The sequence below is a fragment of the Ornithorhynchus anatinus genome, chromosome 3, assembly GCF_004115215.2.
Source record: "Ornithorhynchus anatinus isolate Pmale09 chromosome 3, mOrnAna1.pri.v4, whole genome shotgun sequence".
In the NCBI taxonomy this organism is placed as follows: domain Eukaryota; kingdom Metazoa; phylum Chordata; class Mammalia; order Monotremata; family Ornithorhynchidae; genus Ornithorhynchus; species Ornithorhynchus anatinus.
This window is the reverse complement of record NC_041730.1, coordinates 21,603,095-21,620,319: the sequence shown is the minus strand read 5'-3', so window position 1 is coordinate 21,620,319 and position 17,225 is coordinate 21,603,095. Positions and strand designations below refer to the sequence as shown.

At 46.6% G+C, this 17,225-nt stretch overlaps 1 protein-coding gene across 1 annotated transcript in view; it reads left to right on the top strand.

Moving 5' to 3' along the window:
- Nucleotides 1-17,225, top strand: part of C3H11orf49 (chromosome 3 C11orf49 homolog) — a 173,629-nt gene that overhangs the window by 62,384 nt on the left and 94,020 nt on the right. The window contains exon 3 of the mRNA XM_029061185.1: nt 9,985-10,115. Coding sequence (XP_028917018.1) covers nt 9,985-10,115 — 131 coding nt within the window. The remainder of the gene's footprint in view (nt 1-9,984; nt 10,116-17,225) is intronic.

Below are 17,225 nucleotides of genomic sequence, written 5' to 3'. Positions count from 1 at the left end.
GATGCTGTGGAGGAAAAACTGGCAGGATTTGGTCTGGCTATGCTTTCGGGTTAAAAGAAATGAAAGCTTCTATACAGGAAACACATTTAAAAAATATAGAAAAAAGCTGAAGAGTTAGCGAATGAGATGACTAAAAGAAAATCCGATTCGCAAAATTGCAACAGTACAAATCGTCAAACAAATAATAAGCAAATGGAGAAAGATCTGTAAATACGTAAAAAGAGAGCAGAATCAGAAGCAGTAGGTAATAGGATGGTGGAAATAAACTTGTGAATTTTATTGCGATTATTTGGAATTACAGCATGGTAAGCCATAAGTCATTGGAAAGATCGCAATAACTGTTCCGTATTTGGCCTTTGAGTAAATAATTTAATACAATGCCTCGGGAAGCTTTCATAGCAAACCTAGGGCAAATGGACTTGAATGAGAACGCAGGCCTGTGGGCTGAGAGTCACTGGACAAAGAAAAACGATAGCCACCGCATTTCCAGCTGTGAAGTGAACGGGCTGGGGTAGAAGTAGGGTATGCAGTCTCTGGAGGGGTCCGTCAGGGTAAGGGTTAGAGTTATTAATGAAATTTGCAGCTGAAGCTAATCGGGAGAACTGGGGACCTCGCGGAAGCGTGGCAGATTTAGAGGCTTCAGCTATGGGCACGAAATAATGTGCAGTTCACCTCCAGAAAATGGGAGGAAATGGTGTAAACCACAGATATGCGGTGAGTGGGAAAACGCTGGAAACGCGCCAGCGAAGACTTCAAGAGGATAAGAGGAAGAACTGACAAGAAATGAGGTGGGAGGGTGAACGATGATCCGGACGACAACAAAATAGACATGCCGTTGTCGAGACCGAGCGCTAAAAGACAACACATCGGTCGGTCAGTTGAGCCGTTACTATATGAAGAACACTGTACTAAGCGCTTGGGAGAGTACCGTACCTCAGAATTAGCCGACAGGTTCCCTGCCCATACATGCCAGGGAAGGTAGGAGAGAATCCTTTGCCAATGTCTTCCTGGAAGAACCCCTGTCTATAGAGAAGCAGTGTGGCTCGGTGGAAAGAGCCCGGGCTTGGGAGTCAGAGGTCATGGGTTCGAATCCCGGCTCCGCCACTCGTCAGCTGTGCGACTGTGGGCAAGTCACTTCACTTCTCTGGGCCTCAGTTCCCTCATCTGTAAAATGGAGATGAAGACTGTGAGCCTCACGTGGGACGACCTGATTACCCTGTATCTATCCCAGCGCTTAGAACAGTGCTGTGCACATAGTAAGCGCTTAACAGATACCAACATTATTATGATTATTAATGCATGTCCGCTCCGGCTACCTTTAGACCTAGAAAAATGTAAGTTATATTAAACAGAGGAGTTCAAAAACAGGAAGCCCATCTGACAGAAAGGCTGAAGCAACTGACTTATAAGGAGCTATTGAAAGAACTCTGCTTAGGGCCAGTGGAGGAGGGAAGGAATAACAAGATGAATTAGGAAATATGGAAACTCCAAAGAGCGAGGGGTGAGTGTGGGACAAAAAGGTGGACTAAAAATAGGAAGAAATTCCTCAAGGGAAAAGGTTGTGTTTCCACAGTGCAGAAGCCATTCCTCTGCGCTAGCTGAATGATTTCCTGAGAGAAAGCGCCATCGCTCAGGACTTCAAATGAGAGCAGGCAAAAACACTGGGAAAGCGTGTTATTAGTAGCTTCCTCCGTTGGCCTGAGGGGTGGTCACTGATTTCTGATTTCTACCAGGTGACTAGAAATGGGACGAAGCGAAGATTTACGTTCGCCTTTTCCAAGGCCCGGGGCATTGGTTTCCCATCTTCTGTCAGTCAACAGTATTTATTGAGTGCTCACTGTGTGCAGAGCACTGTATTAAGCGCTTGGGAGAGTCCGGTTCACTGGAGTCGGTAGACATGTTCCCTGCCCCAGATGAGCTGACGGTAGAGAAGTGGTCAGTCTTCTAGTTGTCCGCGTGGCTCAGTGGGAAGAGTCCGGGCTCGGGAGTCAGAGGTCATGCGTCCTAATCCCCGCTCCTCCATTTAATAATAATATTTGTTGGTATTTGTTAAGCGCTTACTATGTGCCGAGCACTGTTCTAAGCACTGGGGTAGACATGGGGAATCAGGTCGTCCCACCTGGGGCTCACAGTCTTAATCCCCATTTTACAGATGAGGGAACTGAGGCACAGAGAAGTTAAGTGACTTGCCCACAGTCCCACAGCTGACAAGTGGCAGAGCTGGGATTCGAACTCATGAGCCCTGACTCCAAAGCCCATGCTCTTTCCACTGAGCCACGCTGCTTAATGTTGGTATATGTTAAGCGCTTACTATGTGCAGAGCACTGTTCTAAGCACTTGGGGTAGACACAGGGTAATCAGATTGTCCCACGTGAGGCTCACAGTCTGAATCCCCATTTACAGATGAGGGAACTGAGGCACAGAGAAGTAAAGTGACTTGCCCACAGTCAGCTGCTGACAAGTAGCAGAGCTGGGATTCGAACCCATGACCTCTGACTCCCCAAGCCCGAGCTCTTTCCACTGAGCCACGCTGCCAGCTGCGTGACTTTGGGCAAGTCACTTCACTTCTCTGTGCCTCAGTTACCTCATCGTAAAATGGGGATCAAGACCGCGAGCCCCACATGGGACAGCCTGATGACCCTGTATCCGCCCCCAGCGCTTAGAACAGTGCTTGGCACATAGTAAGCGCTTAATAGGTACCATTATTATTAATTTATTATTACATGCATCTTGCCCATTCCTATTGGGTCAGTGGTAACCGAGAGCCAACGAGAGGGCTGCACTTTCACCCACATCTCAAAGGAGTTGGCAGATGTTAACTAATCCCTCTGCTACTCCACTGCTCCCGTGAGGTAGGTAACTAACCAGTGTGATGGGGTTGCTATTGGGATGTTACCATAGCATCCCGGGACTTTAGCAATCTGTTTTGAAGTCTAAAGAGTTGAAAAGAGAGTTTGAAACATTTCTTAACTTTGGCAGGGGGCCTAAATGTAATTACCAACAGACAAAGGTCCATTGAGAGCAGTTTACATTCAGAGAATCGGTACCTGAGCGTTGAGTACCCAGCACAGCCTGCGTGGAGTGTTTGTCTCCTTTTCACCCTCCCTCGTTGTAATCTTCTGGTGGGTGTACCCGGTTCAAGGTGTTAAGGCCCCTTATCGGGTGTGCTGGCATTTCAAGGAGATTCCTTTTGGGGGTTTGGCTGCAGAGGGGCTGCTGAAGATGAGGAACTGGAACGTGAAAGTCATCAGCCTTGATGGCCCCACGATCAAAAACCTTTCCAAGGTCCAGAAACCTGCCAAGATGGCTAGGGGTTTTCCCTCCCCTCTCCCCACTCGAGTAAAATCTGATCTCACCGATGTCGTGCGCATGAAAGCCAGCCCTGCAACTAAGGATTACCCAACCAGCCAGCAAAATCTTAGCCGGAAACCCAAGTACTTAAGGCTTTAGAGAGAACTAATGGGGTTTAGGGTTGAATTTTTGGCACCATCAGACGAGTCAGAAACGACCAAGCTTCGAGCGGCTGTTAAATACTGTGTTCCCTCTGCTCGTCGGTCGCCTGTCGCTAGCCTTTGGTCACTCGGGGAAGAACTCCTTTGCTAAATAGGGGATAGTGATGTTTTTGTGGTCGCTATTTTGGGATTTTTTAAATGGTAGTTGTTAAGCACTTACTATGTTCCAGATATTAATAATGTTGGCATTTGTTAAGCGCTTACTATGTGCCGAGCACTGTTCTAAGCACTGGGGTAGACACAGGGGAATCAGGTTGTCCCACGTGGGGCTCACAGTCTTAATCCCCATTTTACAGATGAGGTAACTGAGGCACAGAGAAGTTAAGTGACTTGCCCACAGTCACACAGCTGACAAGTGGCCGAGCCGGGATTCGAACCCATGACCTCTGACTCCAAAGCCCGTGCTCTTTCCACTGAGCCACGCTGCTTATTACACTGAGCGCTGGGGTAAAACAAACTAATCACATCGGACTCAGCCCCTGTCCCATATGGGCTTACGGTCGTAATCACCGTTTTACAGACGAGTTAACTGAGGCGCAGAGATGTTAAGTGACTTGCGGCATTCAGAGTGGCATCCTTCAGTCAGTTCAGCCTGAAATAAGGAGAGGAAATTATTAAAATAAAGTTGCGGAACGGCAGCTCTCCACCTCCTAATTCATTCATTCACTGAATCGTATTTATTGAGCGCTTACTGTGTGCAGAGCGCTTGAAATGTACAATTTGGCAACAGATCCAGACAATCCCTACCCAACAGTGGGCTCACAGTTTAGAAAGGTGCGACAGACAACGAAACAAAACAAGTCGACAGGCATCAAAATAGATAAATAGAACCGTAGATAAATACGGACATTCTCTTGACCAGCAGAGAATGAGTGGATCCAACTTTCCTCACCTGAGAGATCTCAGTGTGCCAACATTACTTAATAATAATTAATAGTTCTGATGTTTTTAAGTGCTTATTATCTGCCAGGCACTGTACTAAGAACTGAGGTAGACACAAAGAAATCGGGTTGGACACGGTCCCCGTCCCACATAGGGCTCACAGTCTTAGTCCCCATTTTACAGATCAGGTAACTGAGATACAGAGCAGGTGACACAGCAGACCGCGTCCTTCTGACTCCCAGGCCCATGCCTTGACCATTAGGCACACTGCTTCTCAACCGCTCTGTGTGTGAAGATCAGGCTTAGTTTCTCAGTTCCCTCCCTGGACCCAGTGTCTCATTTCCCAATATATTTCCCTAGTAATAAGAATTGCCACCAGGGCTTAATAATGGGCCAATGTATGATGCAACTCAACCCAGGAACCGGGAAGAGAGTCGGGAGGGATTCCCGGAAACCCTGCGTAGAGCTTTGGTGAAACAACGCTTTTACAACGACAGAGGAGGCATCAGGCTAGTCTGAAGAAGCAGCAGCCAAGGAGGTTGTTTTCACCCCTGCAGGATTCTGCACTACCAGCAAGGCTCTTTTAACTCCACTGCCATGCCTCACTGGTTTCTGCTTGCACCGGTGCTCAATTCGGTGGCAGATGAGAAATGCAAAGAAAACAGTCAAAAGCCTCAGGCGTCATCTGAATAATGCATGGAAATGAGTAACAGACAGCAGGGTGATTTTTCATGCCGGAAAATGTTGGTTTCTGGCCATTTCTATCTCCGTTTCATGCTGCCGAGGAATGCTGGATGCCTATTGTAAATCTGAGGCCTAGGCCCCACTGTTCACATTAAGCTTTAGTAGTAGGAGTCTGGTCACAAAGTATTTTTGTTTTTAAATTGATGCTTCCCAAATGTGTACATTTTTTTTTTTCTGAGGCTGATCCTCATCTTACCGAATGACAAATTTGTCTCACTTCTTTGGGACCCGTAACCCTGCTTCTGGAGGACAGTTTAGAAATTTCTACTGGCAGATCTCTTCCCACAAAGAAGAAGGGGAGCCCCGTCCTAGTGGAAGATTGGAAAATTCCTGCATCCCTACATGGTCTGCTAAAAACAAGGCAAACTGGAAGCCAGCAAAGACTACAGATATGGCTGGAATTCGGTGTAACTGCACGAGTCAAGGATCATTAGCTATGTTCATTTCCTTAGGTAAGAGCAAGAATTTTCTGCAGGAAGTGAGGCATCATAGGAATGTCTCTACTTCTTGGCTCAGTGAAGGTGTTTGACTTTTGGCCTTGGGCCACCGTACCCACTCCCGCGATACTGTTTATGTGCATAATACGTGGATGGATGATCACCTAACTGGACCAAGCCACCCGGAAGAGTGTAAGTTCAAGAAATCCTTCCTGGTTGAATTCCTCTGGCTATTTTCCTGAATTTGCCAGTGATGGTGGGTGACAGATGGAATCATTCAATCGGTCATTGGTACTTATTAAGCACTCACTGTTGGCGGAGCACTTGGGAGAATATAGTATAATAGAGTCGGTAATCACGTTCCCTGCCCACGACAAGCTTACAGTCTAGATGGAATGACAGATGAGCCTAGGGGCGGAGACTTCAGGTCCAATAGTTGTCCGGCATCACTCTTACGCCCTCTTCTCAGCCATTCATGTTCCCGCTGGGGCGGGGCGTGCAGGTGAGCGAGTAGGCGGGCCGGAGTGCTGCACGTGACGAATTGCAGCAATTAATCAATGTGCAGAGCGTCGTATGACGCTCTTGGGAAAGTTCAGACAACAGAGATGGTAGCCGTGATCTGTGCCCACAAGGAGTTTTCAGCCTACAGGGAGGACTTGGTACACTAGCCAGCCACAGACAGAACCTATACAGTGTCTGGGACATAGGAAGCGCTCAACAGATACCATAATTATTATTATTATTATTAGAACGCAGGTCTCCTGATTCCCAGACCAGTGTTCTTTCCACTGGACCGACAGCAGCGTTAAGTTTCATTGATTCGCATAACAAAACCTGGTTCACAGCTTTACCGTGTGGTAACCTAATCCCAAATTGCCCTGAAGAATATACCTTAATAATAACTATGGTACTTTTCCGGCACCTACTGTGTGTCAAGCACTGTTCTAAGCGTTGGGGTAGATACAAGTGAATCAGGTTGGACACAGTCCCTGTCCCACGTGGATCTCACACTCACCCCCATTTTACAGATGAGGTAACTGAGGCCCAGAGAAGTGAAGTGACTTGCCCAAGGTCACACAGCAGACATGTCACGGAGTCGGGATTAGAACCCAGGTCTTTGTGACTCCCAGGCCCATGCTCTATCCACTAAACCAGGCTGCTTCTGAGATTTCCATTTGGGGTTTCTGAGGAGATACAAAATCCACCAGAAGAATTTTTTTTTTTGCTACTGCAGGTCAACTTCTTAAATATTTCGGTAGAACTTTGGGCTATGCTACTTTCCCTGCTTTATTACATTTTTATCCAAAAAATGGGATTGTATCAACCTCGCTTCTACTTAAGGTTTTTCCAAGTGTCTCTTTGTAAACCCATTAAACCGTTACAATTTCTAACTCCTGCTTACTTGTAATGCATCACTGAAGAGATTTTTTTCGTCAATTAAACGTTTGTCTAGAAGCAAAGTGAGAAATCTTGGCAAATTTTATGAACATCACCGTGGAGCTGTTGTTCAGAGAAACCTTATGGAAGTCTTTTGAAAGAGAGACTTTCATTGTAATCTTCAATTTTTTAAAGAAGAAAGAGACATATAAGATTATTCCTTCCCAAACTGACATATGCACATAAAAAAGAAAACAAATTAAGGGGTTAGAGAGTCCTCCTGGTGGATTAGTTAGGTTTAGGTGCTTGAAATCACCTTGAAGCTGGGAAAATCTGCTGAGCCTGAATAGGAGAAGGGCCAACTCCTTATGGCTTTACCTGAATGGGGTTTTTTTAGGGAGTAATCACTGCCCTGCGTAAATTCAACAAAAGCAGCACAGATGCACGAGTGGCTTTGGGTTCTTTTAGGTGAAGATTGTGTCTTACTTTTATTTATATCTTCATCTCATGTAATCGTGGACCTGAAAAAAGAAAAATCCCAATGATTTATACTTTGCTTTTAGACCCATATTATCTACTGTCAGTTTTAAATATTTCAGTAGGGCTTTGGGCTATGTACTTTCCCTCCTTTATTGTTATCTTAGGTGAAAAGCATTTTAATTGTGGATGATGGGCTTGTCGGTTAACTCTTGGGCTGAACGTGGTTACCATCTCCACATTCCCCATCCCCCAACAACCATTTTAACTGAGAAGATTTTTAATGATTTGTGGGTGGAGTCTCATCTAAATATAGCTTAGCTGAAGTCTTTGGGACATAAATTTAATCAGCCCAAACCCACTGATGAACCCTAAGAGTCCTCTTCAGTTTCCTTTCGGGACCCATTCAAGTTTTAAATGCTGATTAAATATGAGTTTTCAGCAATTTATTGAACCAGATTTTTCCAGGGTATAAACTCTTCCCTGGGCATAAATTGGGCACTCCAGAAAGTGATGTGAACACTTCCAGGCTGCTAAGGTATTTGGAGTGCACTGAAGCAGCGATTATTTAATAAGTGCTTGATGATGATGAATTACTAAATGATCTCCTAGTGGGCCGAAAGCGCAGCTCCCAAAATGCCTGACGTGTTCCCAGGGAGTAGCTTATGAACTGAGCGAATTTACTGTCGTGATCCTCTGCATTGACCCAGATCGGACTGTATCATTTCAGTTTGGATTTGCAGAGAAGGAGTCTTGGCCTGTGTATCCCGAACAACTTTTATGGCGATCGATCGATCGACTGCTTCTTTTCCCACTCTCTTTGCCCGAGATAATTGTCGAGTCCTACACTACAGCCCATTCCAACTTCTAAGCTACTCTTTGTCGTGCTGCTGTGCCCCTCGAGTTGCTCGGTATTGTCACCTAGGTATTTTCCGTACCACAGAGGAAAAGGAAGCTGCAGCAGAGGTCGTAGTTGTGACGGAAGCCATTAGTATTTGCCCTCTAGCAGTGCCGTTAGGATTGTCCCAAATCCAAGACACCAAACTAGACTTAAGGTTTTCAGAAGCAGTGTGGCCTAGTGGATGGAGCACAGGTCTGGGAATCAGAAGCATCTGGATTCTAATCCCAGCTCCGCCCCTTGTCTGCTGGGTGACCTTGGGGCAAATTGCTTAACTTCTCTGGGCCTCAGTTACCTCATCAGCAAGATAAAAATTAAGACCGTGAGCCCCATGTGGGACATGGACTGTGTCCAACCTGATTAGCATGTATCCACCCCAACACTTAGAACAGTGTCTGACACGTAATAAGCATTTAAATGTTTTTTTGTTTTGTTGTCTGCCTCCCCCGTTTAGGCTGTGAGCCCGTTGTCGGGCAGGGATTGTCTCTATCTGCTGCCGAGCTGTGCATTCGAAGTGCTTAGCACAGTGCTCTGCACGTGGGAAGCGCTCAATAAATGCGATCGAATGAAAGACTGAAATACCATCAAACCAACCGCGCATTCCCAAAGCCAGTAGAGTAGACTCCCTTCCTGACGGAGGATGCCGCAGATCTAGAGGAAGCGCTAGAAGGAGGGAGATTGACTGGATGACCGCTGAAATTCCTTCCAGTTCTAAGCGAATTTTCTTATAAACCGGCTTTTGGAGTTGTGTCCCGTTCCCGGCCCCCAACGGAATGTTCGTCACCCGGGCTAAGCCGGAGAAGTTTAGTTCCCCCACCCTCCCACCCTCAACCTGTCCTTACTAGTGGCCATTCCTGGATTTTTGTCTGCTCAACAGAAGAATTTCCATTTTTAGATGCCTCCGGGGCTCCTGCATTGTGTACTTTTCTTTGGCAGGGGAACCAGAGGCAGAAGAGCCTGCTTTTTCCTTTCCTGGGGCCCAATCTGAGCAATGACTCACTTGTACCGTGGGGCTTTGCCTCATCCTTTCAGTTAGGGGCCACGTTTTACCCCTGTTCTTTTGCCACCGATCCTCATTATCTCCCTTCTCCGGCTCTTCATGTAAACGTTGATCTCCTTAGGCGTATAGGATGCGCCCTCCGAGGGGCCGTTGTCAGAGGCCCACGGCAGATCGCAGCTTGTTCCGCACCCCGAACTGGAACAGACACATCCTCGGATGTCACCCACAAGCCATTTTGTGCACGTGGCAGCTGGTAGAAGGCAGGGAGGAGTACCGAGAGCATATCTGCAAGGAAACGTCATTGCAAATGAGGTAGAGGGAGAGGTATCCTCTGAGAAGAGAAAATGTTGCCAGTTGCATCCAGGCAGAGAGAGATGAAAGACTCACTCGTGACTGGTGAGCATTTCCCAAGGTGGGGGCTGTGGGGTGAATCGAGCTCTTGAGTCTTCAGAGTGACGTAGTTATGAAACTAGATTTCCCTCCAGAGAACCGAGGGACCTGAGCGAGAAGGCAGTTGAGAGATGAGTTGCAAAAAGATCTCTCTTCTCGTTTCTTGGCAACTTTTCTCGCTGGCCCCTACTTCTCACTCTGGTTCCAGCTTTCCGAAATAGTGCGTCGAACAATGATTAAAATTCTTTTTTTTTCCCTTCATTGCAGCTTTAACAGTGTGTGTCAGGGAACTCATGTTCTGTTCCGCGAATTCAGCTTCATTCAAGCCACTCCCCACAACAGGGCGTCCTTCTTGCGGGCCTTCTGGAGGTGCTTTCGAACAGTGGGCAAAAATGGAGGTAAGGCTTCCCAAATTCATTTTCAGTAAAAAGGAGAAAACAGCGGGGTCCGGTGGAAAAACCAAGGGCCTGGGAGTCAGAAGGAGCTAGGTTCTGATTCCTGGCTCTGCCACTTGTCTGCTGTGTCACCTTGAGCAAGTCACTTCACTTCTCTGGGCCTCACTTACCTCATCTGTAAAATGGGGATGCACACTGTGAGCCCTATATGGGGCAGGAACCATGTCCTAACTGGATGATCTTGCATCAGCCCCAGTGCTTAGTTCAGGGCCTGGTACATAGTAAGCGCTTAGCAGATATCCAAAAAATAAAAACAGAACAAACAAAACCCACCCCAAAATGTCCAGGAGGTATCTAGAGTACTTAAGTTGTAATGAAAGAGGTGCCGCAATTGTGCAGTTTTACATTTTAAAATTGTAATAATAATAATGATGATGATGGTATTTGTTAAGCGCCTACTATGTGCAAAGCACTGTTCTAAGCGCTGAATTACTTTGAAGCTCAGAAGGGCTGTGGTGCAGTGACGTTCCCCATTCCAGAGGTGCTAGGGCTGAACCCTGGGCAAGCCCTGGCACAAAGTAAGCACTGGATGCGTGTTCAGCGGAATGTCAATAGACTAAGAGGCCTACGTATAGTTTGGCTAGATATCTTCCCTTTTGAGACTCTTGAGTCCTATTCTGAGATATGCCACTGGATCGCTCTTTGACCTGAGGCTAGTCACTTAGTTTCTCTGTTCTGTAGTTTCTCCTCTGCAAAATGGGATTCGTAATCTCCCCCATGTTGAGATAGGGTAAAAACAAGTAAATTACTGTTTGAAAAGCCTTTACGATCTTTGGATGAAAAGTAGTCTTCCTAGACAAAGATCCTGGAAGACCCCCACTGGAAATTCATTTAGAAATAATACTTTTCCAGGCTCTGGAATTCAGTGGTTAACTGTACAAGGCACACCTCATGTCAGGTTGAAGATTTCATGAAGTCGAGGGGGACCTTAATGGCCCAAGGAATATAATAATAATTTTGGTGTTTCTCAAGTGCCTATTTTGTGCCATTCAGAGTACTCAGGGCTGGCAAAGAGGCTGTGTGAGCTAATCAGACACAGTCCCCGTCTCACACGGGGCTCTCAGTCTAAGGAAGAGGGGGTAAACTGGTCTCTTATTCCCATTTTTATAGACGGGGAAACTTAGACACCGACAAAATTGGGTATCTTGTCCAAAGTCACACAGCAGGCAAGAGGCAGAACCAGAATTAAACCCAGGCCTTCTGATTCCCAGACCCATCTCTTTCCACTAGACTATACTGCTTCTCCGAGTTCACATCAGGAATATTTATTATGTCTTGTCTTACGCCATCGAGTCGTCTCCGACCCATAGCGGCGCCATGGACGCATCTCTCGCTCTGCACACAGTAAGCGCTCAATAAATACAATTGAATGAATGAATGACCCACCTCCACCTGCAGTCGTTCTGATAGCGTAGCCACAGAGTTTCCTTGGTAAAAATACGGAAGTGGTTTACTATTGCCTCCTTCCGCGCAGTCAGCTTGAATCTCCACCCTCGACTCTCTTCCCTGCCGCTGCTGCTGGCCAGCACAGGTGAGTTTTGACTTGCAGCAGATGGCCTTCCACTCGCTAGCCACTGCCCAAGCAAGGAATGGAATGGGGAGGCCTCTGCTTGACTCTCCCTCCCATAGTTGAGACTGGTAAAGTACCGGAAACTGTCCAGCTGCGACCTTGAGAGGGGCATTTATTAGGTACTGGTGCTTTTTGCCAGCCTGATGAGATTCAAAGGCATCGGGTTGAACTGGTACAGTTTGTGATATTTTTACGTGAGATCTCATCTGTGTGTGCTTTTCCTCATTGACATGGAAATCCCACAGCTCTCTTCACCTCAATCCCAGGAGACCCTAACCTCCGAGACCAGCCCTGGGAACCCCAGAGGGTGGAAGCGGGGTGAGAAGAGCTGGGCAGGGGAAGGGAAGAGCCTCAAATGCAGATTGCCAGTCAGATGACAAGCAGTGGAGGCAGATAGAGGCTTCGGGTATAGACTGGGGGCCTGGGAGTCAAAAGGACCGGGGTTCTAAAGCCCTGCTTCGACACTTGTCTGCTGTGTGACCTTGGGCAAGTCGTTTCACTTCGCTGGGCCTCAGTTACCTCATCTGTAAATGGGGATTAAGACTGTGAGCCTCATGGGAGTCATGGTCTGTGTCCAACCAGATCACTTTATATCTACCCAAGTGCTTAGTATGGTGCCTGGCACATAGTAAATGCTTAACAAATACCATACCAAAAAAAAATAGTGGATATGTTAACATCGGGGTTCTCGGGTTAGCACCTGTGGACTGACTCGAGTTATGTAATAATAATAATGGTACTCTGTGCCAAACGCTCTTATAAGTGCCGGGGTAGGTACAAGTTAATCAGGTCTACTTAAGTAGGGGGTCTCAGCAACCCAGCCCAGTTCTCACTTGGCGCTTAACACTGGGTTTGTCCCATGTATGTCCTGGAGGAAATGATAGAACGCTCACTATGGAAATTAGTTTTTAAAATACCTGGGCCCTGGATAGACTTTGAGTTAGAGCCTAAGATTTATGAGTCACTGGGGAAGATGTAATGTCCCTGTATGACTGAGCCAGGAAGTTACAGGTACTAAAGACAGAGTCAGTTGGAATGAAAACACTTCCAAACAATTCTTAAACCAGCATTTAGGGCTTGAACCCATCCTTCCGCATCCTTCTGACAGGGCTAGTTTCCACCTCTTACCTGACCACACAGTTTAAAAAAGGCTTGGCTTTCACTGCCTGAAGTGCCGGGACTTCCATCGGCTAGGCAGTAGAGAAACCTAACTCTCACCCACAAGTATGAAACGTTATTTGAGGTATAGTAATAGTCATCATCGCTGAGCAATCTGAATTAAACGGCTAGGCCGGAAATTCCCTGCTTGCCCATTGAGAATTCATTCATTCAATTGTATTTATTGAGCGCTTACTGTGAGCATCGTACCAAAAGATTGGAAAGTACAATTCAGCAACAGATAGAGACAGTCCCTGCCCAGCGACGGGCTCACAGTCTGGAAATGCCACTGTCACTTCCAACAAAGAGGAGAAATCAACTTCTGCCCGCTTCTCCTGGAATCCGCTCAAGTAGAGAACTCTCTGCGGGTCCATCTCTCACAGCCCTTTAGTAGAATCACCTAGATTCTCCCTTCTGTGACACAGAAAAGGAAATATGTTGACTGCATCTTCCCGCAAATGTGCTTACCACTCAAACCTTATTCAGAAGTCTGGCTACTTGGAAAATTTATTCCTACTCGAGGCTCCATCACAGGTGATTCATACTTCTTTTGGACTCTAAGCAGATGTGGGTTTCTTGATCATTAACCTTGTAACAGCAGAAAGGGAAACCCAGCCAAATAGAGGATGTTCTGCCAGTAATTCATCCAGCTGCTGAGAGGAAGCTAGTTCAAGCCCCCTCCTCCTCCTCCTCCTCCTTCTCCTCCTCCACATACTCAACCAAGGCTAGGTTTGCCAGATGTCTCTTATTTGCAGGACTTTTTTCTTCTTTCATTGTGTGATCCTGTTTTCCTGGAAAGGTCAAGATGGGATGCAATATGTCCCTTTATTTGAGCGACCCAAGTCCCGACTTTTACACAGAGTTAACGTTGGACCGCATCCGAAATTCCCTGTTCTTCAATCTGAAATCTGGCAGTCCAGGCTAGACCAAAATTATATCCTGGGGATTTACTGTCACATGCCTTAATTAAACACCCCACAAATTCCGTTAGATCCAGATGCAGTTTTATGTTTAGATGGACCAAACTTTGGGAATAAAGTAGCTTTCATTTCATTCTAAGTCCCATTCTAAAAATTTCAGAGCATCTTTTTTCCTTTGCCAACTCGGAGCCTAAAGTAAGTGAAGCTTTGTCTCTGAACAAATCAGTGAGGCATCGGTAGAGCCCAGTTTGCAGTGTGAAGGGGAAACCCAGCTTGGGTAGAGGCCTAGAATAACCAATTATTCATACTTATTTATTTATGTATTTTAAAGGTATTTTTTTAAGTGCTTACTATGTTCCAGGCAGTGTTCTATGTGCTAGGGTAGATGAAAAGTAATCAGATTGGACACAGTCCCTGTCCCACACAGGGCTCAGTTTTAATCCCCATTTTACGGATGAGCTAACTGAAGCCTAGAGAAATGAATAATAGCAATAATAATGTCGGTATTTGTTAAGCGCTTACTATGTGCAGAGCACTGTTCTAAGCGCTGGGGTAGATACAGGGTGATCGGGTTGTCCCATGTGAGGTTCACAGTTAATCCCCATTTTACAGATGAGGTAACAGAGGCACAGAGAAGTCAAGTGACTTGCCCAGGGCCACAGAGCAGGCAAGAGGTGGAGCCAGGATTAGAACCCAGGTCCTTCTGACTCGCAGACCAGTGCTCTATCCGCTAGGCCACGCTGCTTCTATCGAGCCCTTACTAAGCGCTTGGGACAGTACAATATAACAATATACATAGGATATATTAACAGTTTAACGGAGTTGGTAGACACGTTCTCCACCCACAACAAGTTTACAGAATACAGATCAACTCCAATAGTGATGACGGCAGAAGTGTCAGGGCAGGTGTGATGGTAGGATTACCCAAGCAGGATAATCGGGGGCGGACTTCAGGACTTCAGGCAAGCAAAATACGCCGAAGGGCTTGATTCAGAAGAGAACCTCCATCAACTAGACTGTAAGCTCATTATGGGCAGGGAACGTGCCTGCTCATTCTGTTGTGGGGTAATCAGTAAGTCAATCAGATCTACTGAGCGCTTACTGTGTGCAGAGCACTGTATTAAGCACTTCGGGGAGCACAGTGTAACAGACACATTCCCTGCCCACAACGAGCTTACAGTCTAGAGGGGGAGGCAGACATTAATAGAAAGCAATAAAATTACAGCTCCAAGCACCAAGTACAGCGCTCTGTATTTAGTAAATGTTCAGTAAATGCCACTGATTGACTGAGCATTTGACTTTGACACCAGGGACTGAGTGTTCTTTATTAAAAACGCTAAAGGTAACTACCACCCACCACGTGCACGTTGTTCATCTTGGTAATAGGGAGTGCCCCTGCTTCTTTGAGGGTGTCTTCCGGACCCCCTTGGCCCCGGTTTTCAAAGGGTAAATTTTGAGGAGCCTTGGTTCATGGATATTTTGTTCTGGTTCCCGTGACTCCTTCCTTAGGGTCTAATGACTACGATGTTATAGCCTCTTCTCAGTGTCCTAGTACCGTATCCAGGATCTTGGTTCATTCATTCAATCGTATTTATTGAGCGCTTACTATGCGCAGAGCACTGTACTAAGCGCTTGGAATCTACAGTTTGGCAACAGATAGAGACAATCCCTGCCCATTCGAATCCCGGCTCTGCCACTTGTCAGCTGTGTGACTGTGGGAAAGTCACAACTTCTCTGTGCCTCAGTTACCTCATCTGTAAAATGGCGATTAACTGTGAGCCTCACGTGGAACAACCCGTTTACCCTGTATCTATCCCAGTGCTTAGAACAGTGCTCTGCACATAGTAAGCGCTTAAATACCAACATTATTATTATTAATAAGTCTCTGGTTCTGTTGGACCCTGACCAAGCTTGACAGATGGGCTAATTTTCCTGGGGAAGTATTCCCACTCTCATTCGATTTGGATCAGGGAATTTTATTGTGGGCACAGATGACGTGTTCTGGACCAACAGAGGGAACGAGAAATCGTGTGTTTAACTTCCTTAGCCCCCAGTCAAGAGAGCCTGTAAACTCTGTAGGGACAGAGGCCCTGGAGGGAGGTAAAGATGATTTAGAAGCATCAGACTAACCTTTACCATCGTGAGATTCATGTTAAGGCTACAGAACGACCTCCGGGTAAGAACTAGAGGAAACAGCGTGGCCTAGTAGACAGAGCACGGGCCTGGGAGTCAGAAGGACCTGGATTCTAATTCTGGCTCCCCACCTGGTCTGCTGTTTGACCTTGGGCACTTCACTTACTTCTGTGTACCTCAGTTACCTCATCTGTAAAATGAGGATTAAGACTGTGAGCCTCATGTGGGACAGGGCCAGTGTCCAACCTGATTTGTTTGTATACACCTCCGAACTTAGTAGAGTGCCTGGCATATAGTAAGCTCTTAATAAATGTTATTATTGTCTGGTTTCAGCAGCCTGTCGCTTTTCATTACCGATAGGGGAGGGAACGCCAGCCTGCACTGTGGATTCCAGAAAGCTTCTTGTTTGCAGAACCAGAGTAGATGGCGTTAGATTGACCAGCTGATCCTTGAACTATCTGGATAAGACACAGTCTTGGCCAAAGGAAGTATTTACCCTTGGAGCAATCCTTGAAGCTTGTCACTCCCCTCCTCAAAGAACTCCAGGAGTTGCCCCTCCACCGCTGCATCAAACAAAAACTCCTCACCGCTGGCTTCAAAGCACTCCAACACCCTGCCCCCTCCTACCTTACCTCGCTTCTTTCCTTCTGCAACTCAGCCCCACACTTTGCTCCTCTAATGCTAACCTTCTCACCGTGTCCCGCCGTCAACCCCCCCGCCTACATCCTGCCCCTGGTCTGGAACACCCTCCCTCCTCAAATCCGACAGTTACTCTCCCTCGCTTCAAAGCCTCATTGAAGGCACACCTCCTCCAAGAGGCCTTCCCTAATAAGCCTCCCTTTCCTCTTCTCCGACTCCCTTCTGCGTCACCCTGACTTGCTCCCTTTATTCATTCCTTCTTCAAGACTGTGAGCCCGTTGTTGGGTAGGGATTGTCTCTATCTGTTGCCGACTTGTACTTTCCAAGCGCTTAGTTCAGTGCTCTGTAGACAGTAAGCACTCAATAAATACGATTGAATGAATGAATTCCTCCCTCCCAGCCCCTTGGCACTTACGTAATTTATTTATTTATATTAATGCCTGCCCCCCCCCCCCAGACCGTAAGCTCGTGTGGGCAGGGATTGTGTCTGTTTATTGTTGTATCGTACTCTCCCAAGCGCTCTGCACACAGTAAGTGCTCAATAAATATGATTGAACGAATGACTGAAGGAGCGTCTTCGAGGGGACAGGGTTTTAGTCATCTTTCTGATCCTGCAACTCCTTCAGCTGCCAG